At 37.8% G+C, this 16,823-nt stretch overlaps 1 protein-coding gene across 4 annotated transcripts in view; it reads left to right on the top strand.

The window, feature by feature from the left end:
* The window catches only part of Lrrc69 (leucine rich repeat containing 69), a 184,758-nt gene that overhangs the window by 94,898 nt on the left and 73,037 nt on the right, over positions 1–16,823 (top strand). For all 4 annotated transcript variants that reach the window (XM_030253831.1, XM_006538295.4, XM_030253832.1 and 1 more), the window contains 2 exons: positions 4,791–4,892; positions 9,417–9,596. In XM_030253831.1, the coding sequence (XP_030109691.1) occupies positions 4,791–4,892; positions 9,417–9,596 (282 nt within the window). The remainder of the gene's footprint in view (positions 1–4,790; positions 4,893–9,416; positions 9,597–16,823) is intronic.

The raw sequence follows: 16,823 nt of genomic DNA, 5'->3' as shown, positions 1-16,823 counted from the left end.
CCCAGACACTATTGTGGATGCCAAGAAGTGCCTGCTGACAGGAGCCTGATATAGATCTCTCCTGAGAGGCTGTGCCTGTGTCTGTCAAATACAGAGGTGGATGCTCACAGCCAACCAGGCCAGGCCAGCTCTCCCATACCCACATCACCAATGACGCCACTGTGCAGTGGCTGGTGAGAGTCAGGGCCAGCTCAGCAAGGTCTTTGGACATCAACATAGCTTCAGGGGACAGCTCAGACCAAGGACATCTGCATTAGTTTTGATGGTGACATGGGCAATAGGTATCAACAGAGATCCCTGCTACTGTAGACCTCAGGTCCCAACATGTAGACATGGCCCTCAGCATGGCCTCAGGTGGCAGTGCAGGCCTCTCATATCAGGCTGTTCCTCATCACTGTCTCCAGTTCTGCCTCTCTTCATAGTACACAAACCACTCTGCTTCTCTTTCTCTCCCATCTCTCTACCATATACTGGCACCCACCCACCTGCACAGAGAGGCAAATGGGCGGCCGATTCCACCTGCCTGCACTGCCAAGACTTAGTTTTTAAAGGTAACACAGCCTGAAATAGTTTTCAGTGGTGGTTGTCCCTGCTCTTTATAGAACTGACTTATACATAGGGCAAGAACACGTGGTGAAGGTAGGGGAACACAGATGGCTGATATTCCAGTCTCAGACAGATGGTGCATATTTGAGTAATAACAGTTCAGGCCAAGCTGATGTGAACTCTCTTTAAAAAAACCCTCCTTATGGGGAGTGCTTACCAGGTTACATGTTGGAGAACTAAGCTGAAGAGAGCCAATTATGACACGTTAGGGCTTTTGAATATACTCTGAAGAAGTTGTATTATAGCCATATTTTAACATAAAGAAACCTGCTAAGAACAAAAGCTTGTACTAACTCCAGATTATTGTTTCAACAATCTATACAAGAAGAAATATCCATCAAGGCTCAGGTGGAGAGTAGCTGTGCCAGCTAGCAGGAGGTCTTTATGCAAGGAGAGCAAGTATCAAGACGTATCCATTGATCCATTGCTAGGACACAGTGACATGGTTCATGTGGATGAAGATGAAAAGGAAAGCAAAATGTAGGAGAAGAATGAGCTCAGCCTCGTGCTTGTGGGACTTTCACATGCATATGTTCCAGAGAAGCCAGATTTAAGAGAGTACTGCTGAAGGGAGTTGACGCAAACATCTTCAAGTCTTTTGAATCCCTCTGTGGTGGTTTGAATAAGAGTGACCCCATAGGCTCATAGATTTGGATGGTTGGTCTCTAGGGAGTAGCAGAATTTGATTGGATTCAGAGGTATGGCCTTGTTGGAGGAAGTATGTCACCCGAGGTGGGATTTTAGGTTTGCATAAGCCCAAGCCAGGCCCAGTGGCTTTCTTCTTGCCACCAGCAGATTCAGTGACCAAGACACCCTGGTTTTGTGTATTTTCTCTGTTCACTTTCCTGAACCAGTGCTAGCCATTTTTATTTTATTTTATTTTATTTTATTTTATTTTATTTTATTTTATTTTATTTTATTTTATTTTATATTTTATATTATATTTAGAATACTCAATATTGTCATTCCCTTACTTTCTGATATTTCCTTACTACAAAATCTTAATGTGGACTAGGGATGGCAGTGCTAAAAATAATGGCACTACTCTACACACATGGGTCACCACTACTCTGTGAATTTAGAGTATCTCCTTGAAATCCTGTGTAATATGTTTGCATATTCCTACGTAGGGTCTGGTGTGAAACCTCTTTTAAGCCTCCATCATTCCCCTGGTCCCCCAACCTGGGGAGTGCTTACCAGGTTACATGTTGGAGAAGTAGGCTGAAAAGAGCTAAGTATGACATGTTAGGACTTTAGAATATACTCTGAATATGTTGTATTATAGCCAAATTTTAATTTAGAAAACCTGCTTAGGAACAAAGTCTTATACTAGAGCTCTTCCTAAACCTTCAGGTTCCAGCCTTTATCACTTTCTTCCTGTCTTTTTTTTTTTTTTTTAAATTGGTATCTTGCCTGGTGAAGAGAAAATGGAAGAGATCATGTCCTTTGTCTATGCAATGCATGCCTTCAAATATTTATGGAAGTTGTGGATGACCCTTTCTTTCATCTGACCACAAAGAAGAACGTAATAAAAGACAGGAAAATTCAACAACCGTTCTGTGTTCCTCTGATCATTTCTCTTCAACTCTTTCCCGTCAATTTGAATCTTTTGATATAGTCCTTTATGTTCTCCATAGATAAATTTCTTTGTTGGGAGGGGGTGTGTATGTGGAGGATGTGTGTGTTCATGTCACTGTGTGCTGTGTCTGTGAATATGCAAGTGTACGTCGGCATTGGGCACCTACCTTAATCTTTCTGACTTATTTTTTTGAGACAGGGTCTGTCATTGAACCCAGAGCTCTACCAGTCTAGGTTGGCTGGGCAGTGCACTCAAGAGAGCTGCCTGTCTCCATTTCTTCCCTCCTATTCTTCCCCAAGAGTTCCCAAGCTCCATCAACTGTTTGGCAGTGGGTGTCTGCATCTGTCTGAGTCAGTTGCCGAGTGGAGCTCTCAGAAGACAGCCATGCTAGACTCCTGTCATGCATGCCCGTTTGAGACTGGGTTACCTCACTCAGTATGTCTTTGTTTTTAATAACTGAATAGTATTTCATTGTGTAGATGTACTACGTTTTCTTTTTTTTCTTTTCTCTTTCTTTCTTTCTTTCTTTCTTTCTTTCTTTCTTTCTTTCTTTCTTTCTTTCTTTCTTTCTTTCTTTCTTCCTTCCTTCCTTCCTTCCTTCCTTCCTTCCTTCCTTCCTTCCTTCCTTCCTTCCTTCCTCTCTCTCTCTCTCTCTCTCTCTCTCTCTCTCTCTTTCTTTCTTTCTTTTTTTTTTTTTTGGTTTTTTGAGACAGGGTTTCTCTGTATAGCCCTGGCTGTCCTGGAACTCACTTTGTAGACCAACTCAGAAATCTGCCTGCCTCTGCCTCCCGAATGCTGGGATTAAAGGCGTGCGCCACCACGCCTAGCTCTTTATCTATTCTTTAGTTGAGGGACAGCTAGGTTGTTTCTAGTTTCTGACTATTATAAATAAAGTTGCTATGAACATAACAAGTATCTTTGTGGAATGGGTTTCTACCTTATCATTTGAGAGAGAATGTCTCACTGAACCTAGAACTTACCAACACAATCTAGACTGGCTGTGAGCTCAAGGAAATTTCCCGTCATTGTTTTCCCTGTTCTAAGATTACAGCTGTACAATTTTGTGCATGCTTTTATTGTGTAGGCACTGAGAATCAAAACTCAGGTTCTCATTCTTGTTTGTAAGTACTTTACCTACAGGGCCTTGTCTTCAACTTTGCTTTTTAAAATGACTATGGGTTCAGGTACAAGAATGAGTTGCTATTTACTAGGACAGAGAGAAATTGAAAAAAACAATGATTGTGTAGAAAATTAGAGAAAATGCATTCTATCTTTGACTTTTTCACATTCAGCACCAATTTATGACTGACATTGGCCCCAACTCTCAGAGTAGCTCCTTTGCAATGGATAACACTTGAAACTGAGTAGAGAAGGTTGGAATGTCTTTGGTGTGGCCAGAATTCAGTTTGATAGAAAGAGGCCTTGTATAGTTCATCTAAAAATCATATATATACATATATAGAATCATATATATGTATATCTATCTATCTATCTATCTATCTATCTATCTATCTATCTATCTATCTATCTATAATTTTACTGTAACATTCAAAACTTAATAACATTATTACCCAGAAAGATATGTTAAATAAATTATTTTTAATTTGACTAATCATTGCTATCTTTCAAACCTTTGGCTTGCAATGACATAAACCTCTTGTTCTTCCATAAATTTCATGAAATGCTGTGCTGGGACTGAGCCAGCTTCTTCTGGCTCATGCGAGTTGTTTTTTTCTTTTCAATTCCACAGCCAGTGAATTGAGTTGGCCGTGGCAGGGGTGTTTATGCTTTAGATTTAAGACACACTATTAATCCTGGCTCGCCTTCCCTCTCTCTTCTCTTCCAGTCATTTTCACTCATTTGAGCACCCCTTCTCCTTGCTCCCCTCTTCTCCCACCCCTGCTTCACTTTTCTATTTACTAGTGTACCTCTGAAGATCTGCTTTCTTTCCTGTTTTATTTTTCCTAAGACTTTAGTCTCCGAGAAGTAGCTCTTTACATTACAGATTCTAGCAAAGGCATACTGGACAGACTATGAACACAAAGGTGTTTCTTATTGTTTATTTCAGTAGTACATTCCAGTAGGGTTTGGATTTTCTTTATAGATTAAGTATCGCTGTAAACACTCCGCTTCCCCACAGCTTTATGCTGTTTCCTTTCACAGTGACAAGGCTCTGTCACAAGGTCTTGCACATGCTTGGCCGTCACTGGACTACTGAACCAGAGCCACTTCCTTATGTTGTCGTTTTCTTCTTCATAACAGTTTATAATGAGATTTTTAGGTTTCTCTTGTCTTTATTAAACAAAAATTGATTTGAGGCATTAGTTAATATTTTTAGTATGTTTTAGAATTGTTTTCATCATGTTTGGTTTTCTAATACATGCTACAAATGTTTCCAGAATTTGACATTACTTTGTTATTGACTCTTTCTGTGACTGTAAACATGTTTCCTTGGCTATTCAATATGATAAAACTCTTAATGTTTCTATCAAATAGAATGTCTCCTAATCATAAAATACTAGTGTAGAATGTACAACCTAAATTATAATGAACCTTAGGAAGTAACGTCTACTGTCGGTTTGCAAACGATCTTTTCTTTTACCAGTTTCAGAATCTGAGGCTGACAGAGTTCTACTGTGAGGGAAACCCGCTCTTCCTGAAGAGGCCATTTTTTGCTGTACAACCTAAAGACCTCTGGACTCTACGGGTGAAAGTTTAGCTCATAAGCATGCACCTTCATACTGAACTCTTGGCTTAAAATGTAACATTATGGATAACTCTGTAAATGTGACACTGGTTCATTAAGAATGCAGATTCTCCATGTAATTACTTTTTAGTTGCTCACAGAATTCAGAGTAACCTGTGAGATTTCCAGACTGACTCAACAATGCAGAGAAGTGGAAAAGTTTTGTTGGATGAAAAGAAAATAGGAATTTATTTTTACTTTAGCATTCTAAGTTTTTGAGGTTTTGTTTTGTTTTGTTTTTGTTGTTTTTGTTTTTTGCTAGTGGGGTCTTCATTGCCTTGGCTACATTTCACTTGTTGTCTTTCCTGATGAGAGCACCCTTGTTATCTGGATTTCACCATGTCCATTTTGGCAGAGCTAGTTAACAATACCAAAGGAAGGACTAAGGAAGCAGATGCGGGACTCCTCTGCTCTCAGCCAAGATAAAGAACACAGGTCCTCCCACTGTTGACTGAGAGTCTCTATCATGAATTTTCATTTACCAGAACATACAAGATTGCTTCAGATAGAAATTAGTTTTACTGCTTTTATGGTTGTATTCTTATCATGAATGCAATATAGATGCATGTATAGGAATAAGTAAAAGCCAGACAATGTCAGTGGGTAAAAACTGAGAAATCTAGTTAGCGAGGCATTATTACATCCTCTGTGACTCTCTTGTGTATTTAGAATATATTTTAAGATGAATTAATATTTCATATGCTACTTAGAGACTCGTGTTTTTAGTCCCTTTTTTGGTGAATGTCTTTTTATCAGATTAAAAGCATCATATCTTTTTAAGTGAATATATGCTATTCTGTTCTAGCATAATATTTTAACTATTTTCTCATTGTTAGATGTTTAGGTCATTAATATGATCTAAATTTTTTGACTTTACAAATGAAGCCTTGCTAGTAAGAAACACAATCTTGAGGTTCACAGTGTGGTCAAACATCCTGCAACAGAGGCTAAACTGACAATATCCATAGGAAACTTCTCTTGTGTCCATATTATCCCTATGAATAAATTGTAGGGGGAAAGAACTGGTTTCTTTGAAGATCAGCTCTTTTCAAATTACTTTCTGGAGATTATTCTCTTAAATGTCATTATTTCCTTCTCTTGTATAGAAAATTTTTACTTAAAATTCAAATTGATTAAAATAATTTAAAATTGTCACATTACATTTAAGCCTCCTCAGCTTGTTTTTTTTTTTTTCTTCCTGCATCAAGCATATCAGAGTAATGATTCTAGCTTCTTATTGTAAGGTTTCTATGGACAGGTACTGTGCTTATGAACAAGGTAGTTGTTTGTAACCATCAAGAGGTAGGTATCTTCATTGTACCCTTTTATAGATAAAGAAACTAAGACCCAGAAAGTCTAACTAACTTGTTCACAGTCACAAAGATAGTTTTGGGGCTTGGGTGTTGATGCTTAACCTTCTACAGTTGCCTTTTAGACCTCACACTGCAGTGTTACCAAGAGAGAAGATGCAGAAGGTTCTTGGGGGTAGAAAACGTTTCTTGATTGTGAAGGAGGCAGGCTGAATATTTAATCTGATGTGGTAGCTTTATTTCAGAAGACTCTAAGACTAATAGAACAGCATTTCTTTCTTTTAATTTCCTAAGTTTTAATGTGGAACATAAAGTTAATTCTATGTGTATATTATCAATAAATGTACACATGGATAGATATCTATATAATATAAATGACTAGTTTAACTTATATAAATGATTTAGGTGGTTTTAAAAGTACTTCTATGAATTTTTCCCAGAATGGTGACTCAAACTCACCACATATTTCTAGTTCATTACTAGTAGACATTTGGTTAACATTGCTGGTTAGCAGTTAGACATTTGGTTAACATTGCTGGTTAGCAGTTAAACTCCTTTGGGTTTCAATGGGCCATAGGGCTTTGAAACTGTCTTTGCCTTAGTAGAGAATTTCTAAAGGATAAACCTAATTGTTTAGATCTGCAATCCTAGCTACATGTGTCCAAGGTCTGTCTGAGGTATGGAATGACTTCCAAGGTGGTTTGAACGACTTAGTCTGTCGAAAATTAAAAGTAAAGCAAGGGCTGGGGATAAAGCTCAGTGATAGAGCGCTAGCCGTACCAACAGAACTGTCCTCACCTCAGAAATATCTGCCTCAGTCCAGGGGACGCCAGGGCCGAGAAGTGGGAGTGGGTGGGTAGGGGAGTGGGGGAGAGGGTATGGGGGACTTTTGGGATAGCATTGGAAATGTAAATGAAGAAAATACCTAATAAAAAATAAATAAAAAAAGAAATATATATACAAAGGATTGAGCCAATAAAAAGAAATGTATTCACTAGAATTTGATGCCAGTACCTCACTGCATCTGCAGATGTAGACCAAACGACTTGCTAGTATTATCTTACTGTATGAACTCTGTCATAGTATTAGAAAATCTCTTATTTTACGCGTGAGATACTTGGAACTGGATGAACTAAAACTGTGTCCAATCAAGACTGAGCAGTCAGTACCTATTGAAGCAGTGTGTGGAACTCTGCACATGATGGCCCCCGAGCGCTTGCTTATGACTCTGTGTACCTGCTTCCTGCTCAATCAGTAGCACTCATTCCATAGTCATTTCCACATTCTTTTTTTTACAATTTTTATACTTATATAGATATAATTTGTTGTTGTATAATATAATTCAAATGATCATATGTAAGACAATTTAAGAATGGACCTGAATGTACTTTCAGTTTATAGTGATTAGAAATTGGAATATCATATGACCTACATAAGATATTCTAACAAAATAGCCTATAAGTGATTCAAAATGAACAATGTGTTTATCTGTAAAAAGATTTCTTAGATTTAAAATGCCACTGCAATGATATAATAACTACATGGTGTATTTTTAGAAAAATTTACAAAATGTATCTCTAAGAAGTGTTCTAAAAGATTTTATTGGTTATACCAATAGTATCTTCCTTTGTGTTTACTCACATTTCCAAGTAAAAACTTTAGTTTTCAATGACATATATTATTCTTCCAAAGTAATATCTTGGCTTCAAGGAGAATATAATTAATGACTGACATATTATTTGTCGAGTGTGAATTGAAATCAACGTTTGAGTCCAGAGTCATAAATGGTAAAAGCAATCGTATGACTTATGGATCTGTGTGTTCCATAAAATTCTTCTGTTTATATTTGAAAAATGAGTCCTTGTCTATGAGTTTTCTGTATATTAGAACTAACCACCCAATTTGTCTAATTAGCTAATAGCATACCTCTAAAACAAGCATTTTAACTTGAATTACAAACTGCTCCTCAGAAACAGAGAAAAGGTGGCAGGAAGCCTCTGCTGGTAGAATTCATGATAGTATTAGTGCTTTCAGATTTTTTCTGTCTGTTTACCGTGCCCATTTCCCCACTCAGAAGGTTCTACACATGCCCAGGATGCTTTGCTCTGTGATGGTGGGCTTCCAAGATGCTTGTTGTCTGGGAAGCATGGGCATAGCAAGGGGCAGGCCTACAGAAATATGTAGGAATTCTATGTTCTTGAAATTTTTAAAGAGTTCAATTAGCATGAATTAGGGAGATATTTTTATACATATTGATACGTATAGATTCCCAGTAGTGACTTACAGAGTCTGATTTGGACTATTAGAAAACCCTTCATTTTGGGCAGGAAAATATGTCCCAAATATGTTGGCCTCATATACTGTTTAAATTTCAAGCAGAGTCTGTGTAATATTTATACAGGACTTCCATGCTATATAAACACACATTGCTTCATAAACACAAGCATTGTTTTTGCCATGCTGACATTCTGGATTGCGGCACTGTTGTGCAGTGAGGCAAATGCCTGTTTCCGTTGCTAGGACAGTGGAGACTTAAGTTTCTACAGCTTATGCTTGTACTTGAGTTGATGATGTTGATAGCATGGAAGGCAACTTCTTTGTCTTCATTACGTTTTTATTAGTTAGTGTCATCATTGGAATTAGTCAAATTTTCTGTAAATCAGCATGGTGAAGCTTAACAAAGATTTACAGTAGGGATTAACTCACAGACTCTAATTCTAATGCTCCTTGAGTGATGAAGATTTGACTGGGTTCTGAGCTATAGTTTAGATAGGAAGAATTTGTAGCCTAGTAAATGTGATTGAATATTTTTGAGTCCAGTTTGAATGTCTGGGTGGCCCCTGCTTATTGTACTGAGAGTTAAAAAAAATTAAGTAAAATGACATCTAATTTTATTAACCAGATAATGTAAATTTATTATAACTTAGAGTTTTATATTTAAGAGGCATAAATATGGTAGAAGGTACCACTTTTCTAGTATATGTGAAAGACATTATTTTTTTTTTTGCCATGGCAGCCACATGCAAGTCATGTATAAGTCATTGTACAGTGCTGTAGAATCCTAGATTAATAAATAATAAAGAATTAAACATGATTTTGAACTAATAAAATAGGGATCAATGTAATATATAGTATTTGAATTAATTTGACAAACTATTTTCTTTTTTAAATTTAGGAAATAGCAGCAAGATTTGTCCTCTCTCTGTTAGAAGAAAACGACCCTTTGATTATGAATGTCATAGAGAGTTACCCAGAGGTCAAGGACAAACTCTCCAAAGCAAAAAAGTGTTCAATATGCAGGAAACCTTTTTTAACTGAGTGGCTGGAGTGCGTTTACTTTGTGGCTCCATCGAAGGTAAACTGTTTTTTTTGTGTGTGTGAAAATGAATATAAGGGCTACTCTGTTTGTCCTTACAAATGATATTTGTATCCAAGGATAGATTCGTTGATAGGATTTATGATAAACACATTCAGAAAACTGTGTTATAATCATTATTCCTTGTTCTATTTGAATTTAAGGTCTTTATCACAATACGTGCACTCCATCAAAATTCCATGAACACGGGGCATGGCAGCACAGACCTTTTGTTATTCGGCACATAATATGCATGGGTTAAAAATTCCCTACTTCAATTTGAGTTTCAGTAGAAATGTAAAAAAGCTTATCATGGCTAACGGTCACTGCTCTAGAGGCAGTGGGACTTGAGAGAATGGAGCTGACAAATAAGTAGGCAGACTAAAGTCTCCTGCAATAGCATTCAGAGCATCAGATGATTTACACTTGGCGTGTTAAGAAAGGTCACATGACTAAAGTTCTCATGAATCCAAGCTGTGTACAATCACAAGGACAATCTGTGTGTGGCAAAACATGTTTTTCCATAGAAACATGTAAAGGATAGCTTAATTGAATAACAACAAGCAATAAGGAATTATCTGAAGTAAACTCATTCCTATCTGCTGTACCGTGGACGGGCATGAAGACACATTCCAAGAACAATTCTGTTTTTTGAAGAAGCTGAGGCCACACAACTCTTTTTTGACTCTTTTTTAATTAGATATTTTCTTTATTTACATTTCAAATGCTATCCCAAAAGTCCCCTATATCCTCCCCCACACCCTGCTCCCCTACCCTCTCACTCCCACTTCTTGGCCTTGGCTTTCCCCTGTACTGGGGCATATAAAGTTTGCTAGACCAAGGGGCCTTTCTTCCCAATGATGGCCAACTAGGCCATCTTCTGCTACATATGCAGCTAGAGATATGAGCTCTGGGGGTACTGGTTAGTTCATATTGTTGTTCCACCTATAGGGTTGCAGACCCCTTCAGCTCTTGGATACTTTTCTAGCTCTTACGTTGGGACCCTGTGTTCTATCCTATAGATGACTGTGAGCACCCACTTCTGTGTTTGCCAGGTACTGGCAAAGCCTCACAGGAGACAGCTATATCAGGGTCCTTTCAGCAAAATCTTGCTGGCGTATGCAATAGTGTCTGCGTTTGGTGGCTGATTATGGGATGGACCCCCGGGTGGGGCAGTCTCTGGATGGTCCATCCTTTCATCTTAACTCCAAACTTTGTCTCTGCAACTCCTTCCATGGATATTTTATTCCCTATTCTAGGGAGGAATGAAGTATCCATGAGTTGGTCTTCCTTCTTGATTTTCTTGTGTTTTGGAAGTGGCCACATAACTCTTGTCATGTTTTCTGGGAGTGTTAAAAAAAAGCACTTAAAATTCTCAAAGGACTACATTCCTGGACCATGTCACCTGGAGCAGTTCTCACTGGGCAGTTCACATAGCATGTGACATAAATTTTACATAAATGCTTAGAAGATTTCTTTCACTTCAAATGACCAAATAACATTTGATTTAGGCAGTGTAGTCTTTATCACAACAGTGTTAACTGTTTTGTAGCAGTAAGGCATCTGTAGGCAATATTCAAATGAGTGTGAACCTTACCTTTCAATTTTGTATAATGTTCTCAGGTTGAGAAATGTATTTCTTTTTTTCAGCCACTTAAAAACATTAAAGCACGTATAGGTCACATGTCCCAAGAAGAGTGTGGACCAGGAGTGCTTGGAGAACCTCAGCTTGTTGATAGCTGTTCCAACACACCTGACATTTGACACTACAACTTCTTGTCTGGCTTGGGGAAGCAGTCAGTCATTCCTGGGACAACAGAGTATAATACTTGATGATAATGTTAAAGAGATGGCAGATGCATTCCCTGCTGTTCTGTAGATGGTCATCTGGTGAAGGAAGCAAAACACAAAAACAAATGAACACACATGGAAGTATAAATCATGTCTTATTATAAGAGAAAAGAGTAGTGTACGTTTTTAGTTTGTTGACACTTATGTGACCACTGAGTAATTTAAACAACAGAATCTTATTGTCTTGTGGCTCTGGAAGCCAGGGTCTCCAATGTCAAGTTACTTGGCAAGACCAATATTTTTTTGTTTTTGTTTTTTGGCTTTTGTTTTTGTTTTTGTTTTTTTTTTGTCTTTTTGCTGGATTGTGGCGTATCCTGTTTTACTCTATTCCTATTGCTGTTTTTAGTGTTAGTGGTCAACTTGGACCTGGGATTACCCAGAAGGCAAGCTTCAGGACACACCAGTGAGGAACTGTTTAGCCTCTGGCTGTGCCTGTAGGAGTTATGTTAACTGTATTAATTGGGATTAGAAGACACACACGAAGTGGGAATCGTCATTCTCTGGGCTTGTGTGTAAAGACAATACAGCAAGATCTCCTTCCTTACATATGTTGTTTCTAAGATATCCATTCTGTGGCCATCATGAAATTTTCTTTTTCTTTCTTTTTTATTAGATATTTTCTTTATTTACATTTCAAATGCTATCCCGAAAGTTCCGTATACCTTCCCTCCACCCTGCTCCCCTACCCACCCACTCCCACTTCTTGGCCCTGACTTTCCCCTGTACTGAGGCATATAAAGTTTGCAAGACCAAGGGGCCTCTCTTCCCAGTGATGGCTGACTAGGCCATCTTCTGCTACATATGCAGCTAGAGACATGAGCTCTGGGGGTACTGGTTAGTTCATCTTGTTGTTCCAACCTTTTCTATAAGGTTCAAAAGCCCTTTGGGGTGAGTAACTTGGAGAAAATTGGGTAAGGTTTTCCCTTTCGGTCCATCTGTGAACAAATTCCACTTGCAGCAGGCATATCCACTTGTGATTAGGAAAAACAAAGGAAATGGTTAATCAGAGACAGTATCCTCACCTCATTTACATTTTTATTGTGCTCCAATGACCGTAAATGCCTACAAAAATTCCTACAAAAATCTATGAATTGGTAACATCCACTGCAGTTTGTCTAGCTAATTCAGTGTTTGTACTAGAAAGTTTTAATCTTCAGGGAATTTAGCAAATTTTGAAATTATTTATTTACTTGATGTTCACTGTCTAAGGCCCAAAGCTCTGATATTAAATATCAAGAGAAAAAAGAGATCAATACTTGAAAAATGAGGATAGAAATGTGCCTGTTGCCTGAGATAGGAGTAATATCTGGTCAAATGTGTAACCTATTGGAAATGCTCACAGTCTAGTCTGGAATGGATGACTTCAGTCAAAAGAACTATAGAGAGTAGAGCATGCCAAATTACTTAGAAAAAGTTGCCCAAACAGCCTGCTTCTCTCTGGCCATGTTCACTACACCTGGGACAACTTGCCTTATTCATTTTTCACTTGGAAAGATTCCTTTGCAAAATCATCCGATGAACTGTTAGTTTCATTTCAAGACATTTTTTGGAGAAATTGCCAGCTAATAAAAATAACCATAGCCAACTCTGTACTGTCACCTGGAATACCATAGTTAATATCTAAAACAACCCAGGACACTGATGAGAAATTCTAAGTTCAAACAAGTTAGGTAACTTTGCCAAGTTCTCAAAGTTTCCAACTGGAGACCAGGGGGAGAAACTCATGTGCGTTATTCCTTGTACTCAACCCGAAATGATGAAATAGCTAGTCTAACCTAGCCAGTCCTCATTTATTTAATTGACTCTAAGACAATCATGTTGAAGAGCCATTTATTTACTTTCTCAAATTCAGTTTTCCCCACAGTATTCCATATCCATGTGTGTGGGTGTTTGTATATGTATACACACACACACACACACACACACACACACACACACACACACATATATACATAAAATTTCCATCAGCTGTTGACAATGTAGAATCCTAGTCTGGAAAGAAATCACATATTCCCAGGAACACCAGAGAATCACAATATAGATTTGATGATGAGCCTCAAAATTTCCCCTTTAAGGATATGCTTCCTCATTTGTTCAAAGGCAATAATAATAGCTCCTGTATCATGGGGCTGTGGCCAGGGGTTCAATAGACTATGCTGATATTGCTTAGCATAGTAGGTGCTTAATAATGGAATGGCATTATTAGGCAAAACAGGATGGTTCCATTCTTGTAATAAGTCAAGGGATAGTGCATGGGTTCTAGGAGGAGATGATGTTGTAATTAAATTTCTTCTTCCAATTTTGGAGGCCTAGTATATATAGTGTTTGTGCGTGGGACATGGAAAGTTAATACAATAATAAGATTAAACTCAGCTTAAGATGGACAAGATGAATAGGGAAGCATTAGAGATGGACCAGTGGGCAACTTCCAGACCACAGGTAAAACTGTACAAATAATTAGTTCATTCAGAACTGTGAACACACAAGTTAAGTCATGGGAGATGCAGTTAGAAAGAAGTAGATATTCCGGCTACTGAATATAAAGCTTGACCTTAATTTTGAAGCTGTTGTACTAGTTCATCGTGGGCTACTGAAAAGCAAACAAAGAAGAAACAAACAACAAAAACAAAGCTACTCCACAGGCCTGGACTTGGAGAACAGAAGTTCTAAGACTTCTGAATGATAGAAACCTAAGATTAATATATCAGAGGCTTGACTCTGTGGCCATACTTCCTATCTTGTAATGGGGTGGTCAAAGGCAGGGCTCAGTAAAAAAGAAACAGGAGAGAAAAGTCAGAGCCAGAGTCAGATAGCGAAGCACGTTTTGCAGCTTAGAGCACAACTGTGCAGTGCGCAGGTGCCACCTGGGCTGTTCTTACCACACTGTTATACTTTCATGTCTCTTGCTCAAATGCTCTGAAAACAATTAACATAGGAAATATGGGGCTTATTTGTCTTATACCTCAGGATGCAGTCCATCGCTTAGGGGGACATCAAGGCAGGAAGTTCAGTAGCTTTCCATATCACATGTGTAGTGAAGAGCAGAGAAACAAACACACACGTTTTTTGGTTGCTTCCTGGATGGTGGCTCAGCTAGATTATACTTCTTATAAGGTCCAGAACCACCTGACCTGGGGATGATGTCACACAGAGTGGTCTGGGTATTCACATATCCTGAACAGTCACTCTATTACAAAGGAATACCCCTAGCTATTTAAAGAAGGATTTTCCTCTGCAGACCTAGAGCCATGGGTGTTTATGGCAAGTGAATTAGATAATTGTATAGGATCCTAACACAAATAAGGTTAATGTTCAATATCAAAAAAACCTGAAGAGGAAAGCATTAGTGGGAGAATAAAGATTTGATATTTATAAAGTTTCCATGAAAATGTTAGAAGGGCTGTTAGAATCCACTTTCTCCAGTGTATGTATGCCTTAGGGTACTGTAAAATACTATAGAAACAAAAAACAGAGTAGCATAAGAATAGAGTATGGGTTAAAAATATTATGATTAAAAAGTATGCTGGAGACTTTGATTCTGGCTGATGGCAGAAAATATTCAAATAGCAAAGAAGACATAGTGTACTTACTGAGTGACTAGTCAAATGAAAAACTACAAGTCCACACACAATCATATTTTGGTAAAATTATACATAGCCAGAGAAAGATGAGAAGAACTAATTATGAATGAGAAAAAAATCACAAAGAAATGACAATGGACCAAAACAGAATTCTTATTACAAGGTACCAAGGCAAATATGGAGAGATGTTTTTAGAGCAAAATGGGAAAATCCCTCAAAATCTAGAATGACTGGTGGTGGTGCTGTTGATGTTTGTTTGTTTGAGACAAGACCTTAGTGTGTAGCTCTAGCAGATCTTATACTTGCCATATAGTTCAGGTTGATCATGAAGTTCCTGCTATCTTCCTGCTTCAGCCTGCTCAGTGCATCACCATGCCAAGCATTACGTAGCTAGATAGCTAGAAAAGTTGATCAATAAAAGGCATGGGAATGTCAGAAATTTTGAGAAAAGTGGAAAAGAAAATTGTTTGCTTTGTTATGAAACAACCATTGATTTTAATCCTATTAAAAATTAGGAAGTGGATGGGTGATATATGTCAGAGTAAGAGCTCTTGCTTAGTGTGTGGTCTCAGTAACTGTCACAGCAAATAAATAAATAAATAAATAAATAAATAAATAAATAAATGCAAAAAAGTAAACTCATGCTATTAGTAGTATTCAACAGTGAAAAAGTATATGTTTATCATCTTTATTATGAACGAATTAATCTTTATGCACAACATTTTAGGGTATTTAAGATTAAATTTGAAAAATCAAAGTGACATTTAACTGCACCTTGCCAGATGGTTAACTGGAACATGGACTATTAGTGCCTCACTGTTTGTTTACAGTGTATAAGTGTGTGCAGAATACCTGGTGATACTAATGACATTACCACCATAGAGTTAGTGAATGTGGTGGTTTGTGTAGTAATGGCCCACATAGGTTTATATATTTGAATACTTTGTCATTAGGGACTGGCACTATGTGACAGAGATTAGGAGGTATAGACTCATGGGATTAGATATGGCCTTGTTGGAGGAAGTGGGTCACTTGGGTGGCCGTTGGAGTTTCAAATGCTCAAGCCAGGCCCCGTGTTTCTCTTCCTGCTGCCTGCCAGTCCAAATATAGAACTCTTAAGCTACTTCTCAGCAGTATGTACTGCTGTCATGCCTCTCATCATAATGGCAGTGCACTAAACCATGGAAAGTAAGCCCGCCCCAATTAAATATTCTTCTTTATAAGAGTTGCTGTGGTCATGGTATCTCTTTACAGCAGTAGAACATTGATTAAGATGGTAAACAATTGCTCTCAAATAGCCTCTAATTTTATGCTGCTTTTCCACATAAATGGGCTAATATTCTGTATTTGCTAATATTCTTGTTTGCCTAGAAGCCTCTTTTTCTTTTTATTAAAAACTCAATTATTTAATTATCCATTCAGGAACTAACCTTTGAGAGTGCTGCCTTTTTCATAAGTACTTCATCACGATTGGAAAACTCATTTGATAATGCTAGTGTCTGGCTGCTATTATGGTGCACCAAACATTCTGCTTCAAACAGGGTTTGCATCAAAGAGAAAGAGAGAGAGACATTGAATGAAAAAAATGAGTTTATTCCTGACATAAAACAGAAAAAGAAAAATCAAACAAACCTCAAAATTTCAAATTGAAATGGCTTCTGTTGAGGTGAATGTACTGTTGCTTGCCTTCTAGCCTAGTGAGATGACAAGTTGGAAGTAATGGATGAAAAGTGTCACATGACAATTTACTCAATTTGGTTTTCTCAAAACATTGTAATTAACTGAGTTGTTAGCC

The sequence above is a fragment of the Mus musculus genome, chromosome 4 (assembly GCF_000001635.26).
Source record: "Mus musculus strain C57BL/6J chromosome 4, GRCm38.p6 C57BL/6J".
NCBI lineage: Eukaryota > Metazoa > Chordata > Mammalia > Rodentia > Muridae > Mus > Mus musculus.
This window is presented reverse-complemented; position numbering and strand designations above follow the sequence as displayed.